Source organism: Colius striatus, chromosome 1, assembly GCF_028858725.1.
Source record: "Colius striatus isolate bColStr4 chromosome 1, bColStr4.1.hap1, whole genome shotgun sequence".
In the NCBI taxonomy this organism is placed as follows: domain Eukaryota; kingdom Metazoa; phylum Chordata; class Aves; order Coliiformes; family Coliidae; genus Colius; species Colius striatus.
In genome coordinates this window covers 52,964,436-52,979,505 of record NC_084759.1, presented here as the reverse complement: position 1 = coordinate 52,979,505, position 15,070 = coordinate 52,964,436, and the positions used below count along the sequence as shown (strand labels likewise).

General features: G+C 42.6%; 1 protein-coding gene across 3 annotated transcripts in view; it reads right to left on the bottom strand.

Annotated features, from left to right (window-relative positions):
- Positions 1 to 298: 298 nt before the first annotated feature.
- Positions 299 to 15,070, bottom strand: part of MBNL2 (muscleblind like splicing regulator 2) — a 112,292-nt gene continuing 97,520 nt past the window's right edge. For 2 of the 3 annotated variants that reach the window (XM_061996101.1, XM_061996119.1), the window contains one exon: positions 299 to 1,677. In XM_061996101.1, coding sequence (XP_061852085.1) covers positions 1,550 to 1,677 — 128 coding nt within the window. In that variant the 3' untranslated portion in view covers positions 299 to 1,549. The remainder of the gene's footprint in view (positions 1,678 to 15,070) is intronic. The other variant, XM_061996109.1, reaches the window with a different exon arrangement.

Below are 15,070 nucleotides of genomic sequence, written 5' to 3'. Positions count from 1 at the left end.
TCCACATAGAAAACTTATGCTGCAAACAATTATACATAATATCCACTTATAACAGCTGTCTTGTTTTTTTGTGGGTTTCTTTTTTTGTGTGTGTTTTTTTTTTCTTTAAAACAATAATTTAAAAACTATGTCATTTATGTGATACATGTGCAACATATAAAATGTGAAATATGAAATATTTGGTACAATAGTGCTTGAAACAAATCTCAAATCAAAAAGAAAAATTTAATTATACATATATAATTACCTTGTAAATCAACAAAGTATTTAAAAAAGTAAACAACATTAAAATCTGCTTCATCCATATATATGTATGTATGTATATATAACATGTATATAATTGTATTAAAGATATCTTCATACTTTTGTGACATAAAATATGTTTTTAAAGAAAAAACAATTAAAAGAACTATTTTGTTTTCCTCCACTCTAACCTGGTTACAATCCTGTAATCCAATCAAAAACAAAAACCAAAGCAAATATAGTAATGACTTATTAAACTGCATCTCGTTCTACATTCTTAGTGTTCAGTTAATAGTCTAGATTAAAGTCACCTCTGAAGTTTCAGTGACTCAGCTGAATTTTAATTAAATTAGAGTATCATACAAATCTGGTCATCTACAGCCTTCTCTTTCTCCTTTTCTTACATTAGTTTGGTCTTTTTTTCTTTGTTTGTTTTGAGTTTACACTTCTAGAAGTTACTTCTTAACAGCTTGGATCTTTTTTTGGTAACCTGACGATGAGTTTGAAAGACTATTCGCTTCCGGTGAGATCTGACTGTTGGCATCAGGCTCACTTTCATCAAGTCTGATGTGACAAAATTTAGGCACTTCTGCAAAGTCTCTTTTAAAAACATTATAAATATACTTGTAAAATAATATTCTCAAGACTTTGTTCTTTTGGGGACTCAAAGGGGTATGAAGCTCATACTGTGCAAAATTTAACGTTTTTCTTCTGCTACTCTGCTATGATTCAAATGCAACTTCTCCATACAAGTCAAACACCAACCATGTGCATCTAAAGAATTTGTGCTTTACTTTGGACTTCTGGCTAAAAATATTCAGATTGGCAGAGTGACGTGCAGGACGCCGGAGGCTGCGTTTCACTTCCTCCGTCTTGGAATCAACTCGCCAAGGTTGTTTGGTGTTTTGTTTTGTTTTTAACCGAGAAGTAAAACCCCAATCATAGTTCAGGGGGAAATTAAACCTGCAACCGGGGTACATTTTTTTTTTTTTGCCAATACAACTTAATTATTGCTGAGCTCGAAAGATTCATCAGTGCTGAATCTCACGAGGCTAACTGAACCGGACCATTTCGTTAGGCATCGTTATGGAGAAAAGACGACGTTTGCAAGAATTAAACTATGCTTAGAAAAAATCTTTAAAACTAAATGTTACCCTTTATGCCTCGAAACATCACAGCTGGTATCAGGTAGTTAACTATTTTAAGGTTGGAGTATAGTAAGCATACCATATTTAATATTCATATATGACATAGCAGCACTAGCTTTTTCGAGTTTGTGATTTGTCCATAAGAACAAATTCTTGACTTAGCATGCAGTTTGTGGCAACTCTAGAGAGGAGGAGACGGGGTAGTATGTACAGTAGCCGTGCTTGGCCGTCCGCAGGGAGGCTTCGTGACACTCCGTCCCGCTCCTGCCGGCTATTTCAGGATTATCTGCCAAGAGAAAGGAGAGCGTGATCGCGCTTTTAGGTGGTGCGGGGGGAGCGTTTCACGTTCTGAGTGGCAGGCGCCGGACTAACTAAGCTTGGGACACCGTCCCATAACCCTCGCTCTGCCCGGGAGGTGTTTGTGTTCCACAAACCTGATCGGCTTCCTCCCAGGGGAGCCAGAACGCACAGAGGGGGGCGGGCTTTGCGCCAAAAATGCTGGAGATGGCAGCGAAGGCCCTAAAGAGGGGCCTGGCTCTGTAGGTGGGTTGTGCATCCTCAGCACCTCGGCAGAGGTGAAATCGACCCTGCGCCACCACCCCCAGAGGAAGCACAAAAGCGCATCTGTGTCTAGTGTGGTTCTCCACCTCCCTCAACTGCTCCCACAAAGTCGGGAACAACCAAGGGTTCAGAATGGGGGCGGCTGGGCCACTCGCCACCAACAAGCAAAACCAATGTGCTGGGCTGGGTGATTCCCAGTGTCTTTTCAGTGCCCTTCAGCAAACTTGAGAGCGTTTTTCACACTTCCTTATGTCAGGAGATCCAGGATAATGACTGTAACAGGACCTCTGTGCGCCTAGCTAGTCACTTCCCTTCTTGCTTTACCTCCACAACGTCTCAAACTGAGGGTGAAGCAACCATTTCACAGACGCTTCCAATACTGTGAGGGTGAAATGCACAATGGGTCCAGCCACCGATTTAACCTGCTCACAGTATTGGAATAGTCCAGATTTCCATCGCCTGCCCTTTGAAAACAGCTGTCGCTGAGAGCGATGATGAGAGCCAGGGGGTCTGATGTTTCATCACGCCACTGTTCACCTGTGCTCCAGACCTAAGCACATGCCAAGGAATGAGAGTGCATCGCCTGGCTCTTCCCATTTAATTTGGCACTCGACATTTTTAAACTGTATTTGTAGGTAGGTCATGCGAGATGGTCATGACTGGACACGTTCCTATGCGATCTGATCTAGGTGGACCTGCTTCTGCAGGGGAGCTGGACTAGATGATCTCTAAAGGTCCCTTCCAACCCCTACCATTCCATTTTATGATTCTATGACAGCACTTTGACCTACTTGTGCATTAAGAAGCTACATTGCTGCTTAATGCAATATTTATTTTAAAAGAGGAGGGAAAAAAAACCCCAAAGAAAATGTTTTGAAAATAACTCCAGCAACATACTACCTCTGACATACAGATTGACAAAAAGAAACACCTCTGCTCGCTTCTGGGTGGAAGGCGCTCACTCCAGACCCGTGCCCTCCCTGCCACGTTTTCACACATAACTCACAACCAGAACTGCCTCGCTCTAGTATGCAAATACCAGCTCCCTGACCCCATCTAACTTGCCAAGGAGTCCTCCTCGATTATCATCAGCGCTAGTGACACGCGAGGCCCCACTGTAACACCGTACAAACACCCTCTGCTCCAAAGGGCTTTCACGTCTAAATACAGCATACGTACAACAAGGACATATATTTTTAATGAACTTCCACCCATTGTGAGTTTGTTAGCTGACCGCCTATCTCCTGTTTCCTATTGAAATAACACAAGAAGTGCCTTTGCTGAAATAATAAAGCCCTGCCTGTGGTAACCCCGGTCCGTCTGCAGCGCGGTGATTTGACAGTACGTACGAAGGATGTGGCCGTGCCGAAAATAAGAAGTGGCTGAGATTATCGGCACCGGTATTTTTAGCACGTTGCAACCCGACATGTCAATGTAATTAATAAAGCAGCTTTAGCTGTACTGGGTTAGCCATAATCACGCAAGTGTATTTAAGGGATCCCGAGGTCTGATTTAATGGGACACAACCTGAAATCTATTCGGTGTAAAAAACCTGGAATTTCAGACGCTGCGCCTGCCTACATCATCTGTCAGCTTTTGAGGGGACAAACTTGCATTTTCCTATAGGTTTTTTCCCCTCCATGTACAGAGAGACAGATCACCGTCCCTTATGCCGAGATATCCTAAAAGGTCAAACTGCCCTACAAGACTGATGCTCCCAGTTCCTCCCAAATGTGTGACACTGGCAGAGGGCCTCATCACAGGCTGTTTCTTGGGAAAACGGGAGGACGATCCCCAGCACTTTGATTCACCCAAGTGCAACTCATCCTGCTGTGTGCCCAGCAGGATGGTGGGATCCTGGGCAGCACAACAGAGAAGGGACATCTTCTCTTTCCTCCTCTGGTGAGCAGCAGAGCCCAGGTAAGGACTTCCACCGCCCTGTCCCTGTTCCTGCTGTTTCTCTCCTTCTCTCAAAACTCAGGAAGGAGCGAAGACAATGTAAACACTTTCCTTTTGTGCGCCAGCATGTCCTGTTTATGTGGCTGTGGGTGCAGGAGGTGCAGCTGGAGCTCTCCCCACCACGCTTCTCTAGCCAGCAGTGGCTACAAGACTGGCTCACTTCCACCACAGCCTCTGGGCTGAGCTGCCGCTCGTGCAGGCAACGTAACTAGGGCATGTTGCACCCTGGCTATTTCTAGTACATGTAGGAGTCCTAGGAAAAATAAAATAACCTCAAGTCTCTCCTTCAGAACAAGCTTTGCCAGTACGGAGATGCAGAACTGAGGAGCTACTATTTTTTCCTTTTTAACCTTAGCCACAAAGTGTGAAACATATCCCCTAGTCTTTAATTATAGGTTCACACCCTATTTCTCAAAAGATATCACAACTCCGCAGTAGCTACATACACACGTATCAGCTTCTGCAAGTGTTTCTTTCACTGTGTCTGACAGGAGAGCATAAAATGCTGAACTACTTTGCATGGAACACACACTGTGAACCTCTTTTGTTTAATCTACAAATGAAGTAATAAACTTCGATGGAAGACGGAGGCTATCTAAGTCTGCATCGCTGCTAATTGCTCCATCGTTTGCATACTGGGAAAGGAGAAGCTGTACAGAACATACTGACAAAGGAACATCCCTGCAAACGCTTACTACAGAGTCTGTATCCCCTCCTTACTTCTCAACAGGCCCAACAGCCTTCATCTTTGCTCCTGTTTCAATAACTGCATCTCAAATGTACGTGCAGATGACTCGTCATATTTGCAGTAAATACCACTGTATCATGATACTTCACAGGAACTTGATATAATGTACTGACACTTTTACCAGAGCACATATAAGCACTAAGCCCTGAAGCATAAGACCACACAAGGAACGTGCACCACCCCACAAACAAAAGGTCTGTGAGTCACACAATGGGAAAGCATTCGGTTATTGCTCTGTGGGTCAGATGCACACACAGGTGTGGACACAGATGAGCCAGAAAACATCTCTCCTGCTGCTGCAGTAAGAGATCAAAGAAGAAGGCCATTTCTAGCACAAGCAGAATGGCCTGGCACTTACGGTCTGGGGTAGTAAGGCAGGAAAGATTTAGTCACAGCAAAGGGCATTTCTTTGGAGGTAATCACATAGGGCACACTCTCTCGATTGCCTTCTTGCTTGGTACTTGTCTGAAGTGCCAGAAAGCTGTCTGCCCTTTAGACTAAAAATCACTAAAATGGTGCCAGTGTTCGTTACTAGACCTGAATGAAAGTAGGAGCACAGAGAGTGAATCTAAGCTGCTGCAAACTACTTTGTAACTGCCAAGAAGCATTTGCTTTTACCAAATTTCCCAGCTTTTTAGAGGTGACATTTTCAGTTCCTAATGGAGGGTGACAGAGCCCTGGCACAGGCTGCCCAGGGAGGGTGTGGAGTCTCCTTCCTTGGATGTCTTCAAGACCCACTTGAACAAGTTTCTCTGCGACCTGATCTAGGTGGGCCTGCTTCTGCAGGGGAGTTAGGACTGGATGATCTCTAAAGGTCCCTTCGAACCCCTACCATTCTATGATCTACGATTCTAAATGCCAAGAACTTTCTTCTCTTTTCTATCAGAGCATGGCTCTTTTAAGACTTCTGGTTGACCACAGTGGTCCTTAAGCCCCATGTGCAACACAGAACACTCCTAAATTCAATCAGGGCTGCTCCTAAGGGTGACAGAACTTTTCAGCGTCCTCCATGGGAACAACAACCATGAGAGATGTCACTGCCAATGGTTTCAGCTTCTTACTGAACTACCAACCCATGGCACACATCAGCCGACAAATCCAGCACAGCTTGCGATTTCCTCAGACCCAGCAAAGGCATCTGTCGTCAGTTATTGTCTCAAGACTTAAAAACGTAAATTGAGAATCTGTTTTAAACTAAGGTGGAAATTCCACTTTTGTGAACTCTTTGCTGACACCCAGGCTGCTGTGTGCGCTGCTTCACTTGATACAGTTCACAGAATCGACCAGATTACCTAGAATCATCACTGAGTGCTGCGAATTTCAAGAACATCATTCAGCTTGAGATTTTCTGTTTTGAAGCTACAAACTCAAGAAGCTTCTTTACTCCCTCTGTGAACTGTTTCCAGTTCCAGATCTATTATACAACAATGAAAACAGAAAACAATCCATTCCGCATGAATTCAGTGTACATGAACTCTTGTTCAACTAAAGGCCCGTCACTCTGGATCAGCCAGAAAACATGACTTTGCATCTACCTCTGACATGCTTCTCTTTCAGAAGTTCTGAAATTATTTCTCCAGACTGCATTTTGCTCCATCAGCATTAATGCATTTTAAGGAGGTGTTAAGATCGTATTTGACCTCCAAAAATGAACTTAGACTTTTCAGTCTTTCATTTTAAAAGCAATACAGTGACAGGAGCTTCTTGTAGACAAGATGAATCTCAGATGATTTCAGACATGTTCCCCTCAGCTGGCCACCCTATTTTATGTCTTCCTAGTCTACCTCAGAGATCTTACTTTAGCATGAGAGAGATTACCAACTCATGATGGTTCTGATGTGGTTTTTTTATTTCCCCATCCACTAAATGAAAGAGTCTGTGGAAAATAGTTCACACTAGAGTTATTTAACTTTTAGACACCTGCGTCAGGGCAGATGAATCCTTCCCTAGTGACATTTTCTGTTTTCACGTTTTTTCACACGAGCAGCAGACTGGTCAGATGCATCCAGGGTATACATTAAAAACGACAGATATTTTCAGACAGCCAGCTCATATCAAGCTGTCTCATAACTTCTCCTGCTTTCTAAAAATAAAACTAGCACCAAGTATTTCTTCCCTTTGACATGAAACCCAAGACTATTTATATTTCCCCGTGCCTTTGGGAAATGCTTCCATCTCTTTATTTTTCATTTTCTCTTAGAATGCTCTTTTGTGGCATGTGCCTTGTTCTTTTTCTTCAAAATAATGCAGTCTTTTTTATTTTAATCAGAAGTGGAAGAGTAAATATTCAGACATTTACTGAGAGTAATCATAGAATCAGAATCATAGAATGGTAGGGGTTGGAAGGGACCTTCAGAGATCATCTAGTCCAACTCCCCTGCAGAAGCAGGGTCACCTAGATCAGGTCGCATAGGAACATGTCCAGGTGGGTCTTGAAGACCTCCAAGGAAGGAGACTCCACAGCCCCTCTGGGCAGCCTGTGCCAGGGCTTCCTCATCCTCACAGTGAAATAGTTTTTTTCTTATATTTACGTGGAACTTTCTGTGTTCCAGTTTCATCCCATTACCCCTTGTCCTGTTGCTAGCTACTATAGAAAAAAGGGATGCCCCAACCTCCTAACACCTTCTATTTATATATTTGTAAATATTAATGAGATCCCCCCTCAGTTTCCTCTCCAGACTAAAAAGCTTCAGTTCCTGCAGCCTTTCCTCATAAGGAAGATGCTCCAGTCTGATCATCTTGGTGGCCCTGTGCTAGACTCTCATATCAGTCACGCTTGGCCTTACTTAGTTTTTACAGCCTTACAGATGGACTTCTTCACTTCCTACTTCTCCACATCTTCAGCAGCACCATCTCCATGGAGCACCAGCTTTCCAATCCCTCACCTCAGGACTCTCACCGGTGCTCCTCCAAGTGGTGAGTCTTGTCCTCAACTGGCTAACAGCTGAGTCAGCTCCAATGTCACTTGCACCAAAAGTATCCTGCCTGGTCTCAGGGCAGAAAGGTACTCGAGTACATGTGCCTCATATCTCCCATCTTAGCTGCCGTCCTGCTCCCTTTGCTGACCCTGGTACGAGCTGTAATCCCTTGCTGGAAGCCCCTTCCAGTCCTACTGTCTGCACTACACCACAGGTCTCGTCACAGCTGCAAGAGCCCTCCTTTGTCTCTTCCAACCACCTTTGTGCATTCATGCATCCATCCAGCCTCAGGCCTCCCTCACTCCTTTCTCAATTTCCACTTCCAAAATTCATGGTCGCCACTTTGTACTTCTTTAAAACTAGAATCAAACTAGCATCTTTCTACAAGTTCATCTGCAAACACTTAAAAGAAAAAAAACCCCACAAACAAACATATCCCCAGTCAAAACCTAAAGGAACTACTAATAGGATTGGAGTGATCTACTGAAAGCAATTTGATACTCCAACCAGTACAGCTCAACACCTCACCACTTTTCATGAACACAGAGCTCCACCTTGTGTCACTGGCTTCTTTCCCTTGCTACTCTCCTCTAGATGGCCAGAAGCCCCATTCTCATTTCCAGCATGTTACAATTTAATATATACATACTTCATTTTTCTAACTATGGACCTCTCTTCAATTCAAGGGATCAAGAAGGACTTTTACCTTTCCACTTCTCCATTAATCCAATGCATCCCAAATACATTTATCTACTTTGCTCATCCATACTGTGAGCTCTGATTTCTACATAAAGGATGAGGTGCCTAGGCCACAGATGACCTTCTTGGTTGCCTGCTCGTACAGTGACTAATACAGGTGGCATCGGGTGTTTCCTGAGGGGGGATGTCCTGTTTGTTTGGTGTTTTTACAGACCATCCCCGGACACGGTAATTCTGGTGCCTTGTTCCATCCTCTCTTTTTTTTTCCCCCCTAAATCTGAGTGTGCCCAGTTCTGTCTGTTTCACATGTTGGTAACATGCCTCTGGAAACGGCTGAGGGTCAGATGACCACACTGGAGTGTACAGATCTGCTAGCTAGCCCACTTTCATTCCACCAGGAACAAGCTGCTGGCCACCAGGGCATTGTAAAGCTGACACAGACCTCGTCTGAATCCAGTTCTTTACAATTACCTACAGAAAAGATCAAGGCAACTATGGGATTCCAAAGGACTCAAGGGTTCAACAGCATCATTCTTCTCATTAATATTCACAGAGTCCTGAAAGAGAGTCCAATGCCTACTTATGCTGTCAAGTCCTTTAGTGTGCTTATGAGTTTCAATAGGTATTTACTCAAGCAGTAACGTAGAATATTTATGTTCGACTTAATAGGTATTTACTCACTCTGAAGAAACAGGACTGGTTGTTTTAAAAATGAAAGCAATCTGGCTTTGTTTATTCTTCTTTAAAGTAATAAATAATGCAGTACTAAAAACTGATCATAACACACTCCAATATATTAAACCAAAATCTATTTTTAAGTAAAAGCACAGGCAGCAGTCAGACTACACAGAAATGAGAAAACCACTGCTGTAATGTTTTAGGACTGTTATTCAGTGACTGTTTTGAATAGCTACTCAATTTTACTTTTCTGCAGGTCTGAGCTGCTGCAATCATCTGTGTTCTTCACTTCCTACATTCAGCTCATTTTCCTTCTCTCCTTGAATTTTAGAAACTGCCAGAATAGGCTTACGCAGAGGAACTGAAAGCACAAAAGAGCTCTGAAAGGCCAAGCACAAGCCATGTGTTACCTGTGCAAGTGCCTGAATTCCTCTTGTAAGAGGTGCTACTTGTCCAAACCTGCATTTTCTTAAGTGTCCTCACCTAGTGTTTGGTTTTCTTCCTTTAACAAAGCCTGCTTTGTATTTTCCTTTTACACATCACGCATGTCCAAACCATGTGTGAGGCTGCCACTAGACACATGACACCCATTCCTTTCTGCCAAACGCTGCTGCTGCACGCAGAGCATGGTGAGCACTTCTACAGTTTCCCCAGCTCTGAAACCCCTCCTCGCCTAAAACCTGGCACTCCAGTTCAGACTGAACCTAAAGACAGAAACGTACTAAGTTTATGTTCATCAAGGTTACTCGCTAACTTACAATGAGTAAATGACAGCAGACTTACAACACTTGTGTCAGTTTTACAAAATTCACTAAAAGCTTCTCTGACAAAATGTTCCTGATTTTTGACTTTTTCAACATTCCTGACTTTTGACTGCTTTCTACCTCCTTAATTTTCTTCTTCTCTGAATACTTTCCCATAAACAGACATACATACTGCTGTGTGTCACTGCAGATAGGAGAAGTGAAGTCTAAGTCAACAAATCTTTGCCTCAGGCTGAAAGTCACTACAGGTACAAACACCAAATAAATAAATAAACAAACAGATGTTTCCACTGCGGTTACGTGGGCAGCCTCCTGCACACTCAAAGCCAAAGATCAGTATTTTCTGATGGGCAATAAATCACACACTGAGATTAAAAAAAAATGATATTCAATGAATTAAAAGGAAAATAGTTGGAGCAGCTCGAGATGTCCAGATGCAGTTATTTCAAAGAACAGAATCCCAAACAAGTACATCTAGAGCTCTGAACAGCACTGTATCCTTAAAGTTTTATGATGGAAAAGAAAAGAACTAGGCTCACATGAGCATGTACATGCTAAGCATAATGAAACAAATGGATATTTCCCCGAACACCTACAAAAAGGAGTTGACCTCAGAAAAATTCTCCTATGTTTAAATAATAAATATATGCCCTAAAAGACTTTTACTCAACTTGTCAAAGTATCATTTGTTGAATAATTGAAAGCGAGAACACAAAAGGAACTGATCATATCAAACATAAAAACTTTTTAAAAAGAAAATTCAATGCCAGGAAAGCTGAAACAGTCTGTAACAAGAAAGGGAAATATGTCTTGATTTTTGTTATGTATAAGAAAGAAGCCTCTGCTCCCAGCTCGTGTTATGTGACACTGCCATCTAGCCGGCTACCAGGGGAAAGCAGGTCAGTCCTCTAATTTCTAAAATAAAACCGATTTGGAGATTTTCCGTTTCTTCCCATTGGTTTCTTATATATAAGCATGTGATTGAAAACTCTGTATGCAAGCCTGACAGAGGTCTTCATCATTTACCCAGAAAGAACACGCTATCTTATGAGACCAAAAAGTGCTATTAAAAGTAAAGCAAAGTCTTGGTTAAACTTTGCATGAGACTTAAAGAAGATAGTTCCTTTATATTTCCAAGGATAATCTTTTGGCTTTGGCTCTTTGCTGCCTCACAGCTGAAGAACACAAGTTTTGCCACGTATTTTGTAACATCAGTTGTTTCAAGGCAATTCAGTGGGTCTTCTCTTGGCATGGCTTGAGATTTGTTGTAGGCTTTAATATTGGAAAGCAGGAGCAAGTGGTTTAAGTTTGCCCTTCCTTCCACGACAAGCTGTTGTTATTCAAATACTTTTCCTAGAGAAATGACTCATTATGATCAAGGATCATCTAGGTTCATTTTTCCAGCCTGGTGCAGGTACAAGGTGAGATGTCCTGTCCCGCACCCCAGATGCCAAGGCTTGCCGGTACCTCTATGTAGAACAGCGTGGCACCATACGTGGGCTCGCTAGATGCCCAATAGTGTTGTGCCCAGTGCCCACTCTCTGCAAGAATCCCTTCTGAAAATGTGTCCGAGAAAGGAATCTGTTCCTCCAGCTCCATTTTTGAACTCCTTCATGTCAAGATTCAAATCGCCTCTTCTGTTGTTAGAAGAGAATTCTCCATAGGGTATTTAACTTGACACTTAACAGAATTTTTAAACCAAAACTTTCAGTCAAAAAAATGAAATATTAGTTAGTTTCTTAATATTCAGAGCAGAAGTGCTTTCCTACCTGCTCCCCCATTCACTTAGAAACTGCATTTAAAGCTTTTCAAATCACTAATAAGAATTTTGCGTAAGCTCTTATAGGTGACACTGTTGTACACAGGCACTAAAGATGTAAATAACAGTTGTTTCCCCTTCCCATATTCCTTCCCAAAAGCTTGCTTTTAACCAACAAAAAAAGGCCATTTCCTACTACCTTCCAGATTTTTCAGCTCATTTGCTCAGTATATTGCTACTCTTCTGCCTGTTTACAAGCTCGGCAGGTTTCCACAAGAAAGAAAGGCACAGCAAAGGTCTTGTCAGTAGGGCTAAGGGAAGCCTTCTGCCCTGCCAGAAGGCTTACTGGGCTTTAGTGGGTAAACTGGAGAGGAAGCCCTCTTTTTCTGGGGACATCAGAGAATATTTGCAAGAGGGAGCAACTGACACTTCTGTCTTATGCAGAGGGAGAAACAAGCTTGAGCATATGCCACACAACATTTTGGTCTAAGCAGCATTTGCCTCCTTTGGGAGTGGCTGCTGCCTTAGCAGGCAATTTGGCAAGGAAAGGTGGTCTGCCGCTGCACAGCCCAGCTCCCCTCCTTCCCCCTTTCCTTCCCTTCTTCCTTCCCTCCCTGCCTCCTTCCCTGGGAGCTGCCAGGCATGGCATCTCCAATCCCTGTTCAACATTGGTCATGTTTATATTTTACCCTAGGTTAGCTACTTTTTGAATTCTGGGGCAAATATTTTAATTGCCCTTTTGTTTGTGGCACTCGAACGTAACCTAACTATGTTTACTTTCACTTTGTTGCATCGTTAGAGATTTTGTCAAAACTGAAGGCTACTGAATGATTTCATAATGAATATCTGCATAACTGCCACCTACTTTAGTGCAAACCCTAATGCATCATTTAAAACAGCTGTGCTAGATAATCACAAGCCTTAGCATGAGCCAGCCTGTTGATCTTGTTATTTCTTCTCAGATGTGGTCTATGAGTATTTCGTTTTTCTACCAGATCTGTCTTTTACTTTTTCCTTCTTGGTAAAAGGTCAGTGGAATAACGTTCTCACCAAATAACATCTTTAAGCAGCATTCTCTGTAATGCTATTTTTATCCTGTCAGTCTTTGGCCCCTTTTCATTGCCACAGAACACAAAGCCAAATACGGTTCTGTTCTGAAGTGATGTGTGCAAGACTATTTGAATTAAAATCGTTTGGAATTTGTTAATTGCCCTGTAGCATCCAAGAACAAAGGATGCAACCACTGAGCTTGAAGACACAGACACGTTGGTTCTTAACCTCCCACCTGAGTCAATGGGGTGACACAATCTAGTCAATAAGCCAACAGAGCCTGGAGATCACTTCATGGGACCACAGACTGCACGCTCTGGTCCTTTGCTTGCCAGGCTTTTAATGTCATTTGGGCTAAGACCTCCTGCCTGTCATCCAGCTGCTAGCTCAGAAGTGGGAAGATTCATCTCCAGGCCCCGAGTTGCATCTGCCAAGGTTGAAATAATGTCTTGGATAATCTAGACATCCAAGGTTATTTTAGGACAAGCTTAAACATCTATTAACACAGGTTTAGGCATCTGAACCAAGCCCTGTGTGACTTCTGAAGGGTAAGCCAGACTATTCTCCAGACTCCCTCTGACAATGGTGATAGCCTTCACAGTCTACAACAGCTACTTAAATTTCTAGCTTGCACATAGACACCCATATCCAGACATCAACACTTAGGTGTTTTAATTTCAGGCAGAATCCTAACATTTTAATCCTTGTAGGACCCCGCACTGCATATATGTAAATGCTTTCTACTTAGAAATGTAAATGAAATTTAAATTCTTAGAATTGAAAGCTCCCCTGCCCCCAAGCAGACACGGGCATTATTCAAAATTGAAATTTAGTCTCAGAATTGAGAATAACAGCTTTCTCACATAATGCTAGGATAGATCATCCTCCGTGTTGGTCTTCTGTTAATCCACTTCCGGAGTGCAGGGAGTTGCATCTCTCTGCATTTGCATTAAGATGCACATCATCAGCACCAAGTCGTCTCTATCTATCTTTCCCCAAGCTTCTGGTCCTGTATTTACTTATAAATCAAATATTAAACCAAGAAGAGAATCAAACTGCCAAAATAGTTTTCCTTAAGATCAATGACTTTGACACGGTCCTGAATGCACAGCAGTGTGCATACTTAGCCAAAAAAGCCTCAAAAAAATATTGCCGTGTTCCTATCTGAAAGGAAGTTGTAGTAAGATGAGGGTCAGTCCCTTCTCCCAAGTAACGAGTGACAGGATGAGAGGAAGCAGCCTCAACTTGCACCAGAGAAGGTTTAGATTGGATATCAGGAAAAAAATTCCTCACCAAAATGGTTATCAAGCACTGGCACAGGCTGCCCAGGGAAATGGTGGAGTCATCATCCCTGGAGGTATTTAAAAGACAGGTAGATGTGGCACTGATGGTTTAGTGGTGGATGTGGTAGTATTGCTAGGCCATCAGGTATGGGAGTAACAATTAAAAGATTTCTTAAAGAACTCTGAAGTATGTATTTCCAGACAAGGACTATATTAATATTTTAAATAAGAAGCTTTGTATACCTCTGCACACATGCATGCACTAGAGGGAGCTAGGACCAAATCCTCTGTATTCATGCCCTAATGCTCTTTCACTGTTATTTCTCACCACCTGGAGCTAGTTCCTGGTTCCATCCTCCACAAAAACGTTGTCAGTATTCCCAAACAACAACTGAACAAAAGTTCATTACGGATCTAACCTTGAAGTGAAGTAGCTGTGGCTTCCAGCTCCACTCTGGTGAGAATGGCTGGAGCAGCTGTGAAGGATGGTAAGATGAAAAGGGATAGGACCTCTCAACTCTGACTGGTCATGCTCCCAGACTCCTTACTTGCCTTTGGAAATCCACCCGCCTTTCATTGGAAATCCTAAGCTGATGTCTCTCCCTTTCATGCCTTCTTATCACAGCCTGACAGCTAGAGTAAGCAGGGACATCCCTTCAGAAGATGTCAACATGCAGCTAAAACTAACACCATTAGCTCTTGTACCAACTGAATCAGCTTTCAAAATAGGGTTTGTTAAAGCACTTTTGCTCCATCCTGTTTTCATTGCACTGAGTTACAGTGATTCTCCTCCCCTCTGAAGAGAATTATTTCAGTTTTAAAACCTAACTTCTGTAGGTCAGAAAAGCAAGAGACTGAAAATTTGCCATATACTCTTAACTGGTGTCACCCTGCATGGATGAAGCATGTGAGAAGACCGTAGAGTTAAAGGCTATACATCCACTTGAACACACAACGTACAGAGTTGCTGGCCAAGCATGACTGACTGTGTCTGTATCAATGCAGGCACATTTCGAGCTGTCAATCCTTTTCATAAAGGACATACAGAAGATCTGAGACATAGCTCATCTGTTATCAAAATACAAGCTGACAGCACATACTAAATAATTTACCAGACTCAACAGAGTCATTATTTTTTTTAGCCATAAGATGAGACTCTAACTTTTGGGACGTTCACTTTTCCTTCCACTGGTGCTTGAAGGACACCGGGATCACCACACACAACCCAAGGAAGTCCAGCAATCTTTCCTCAGGACAGAA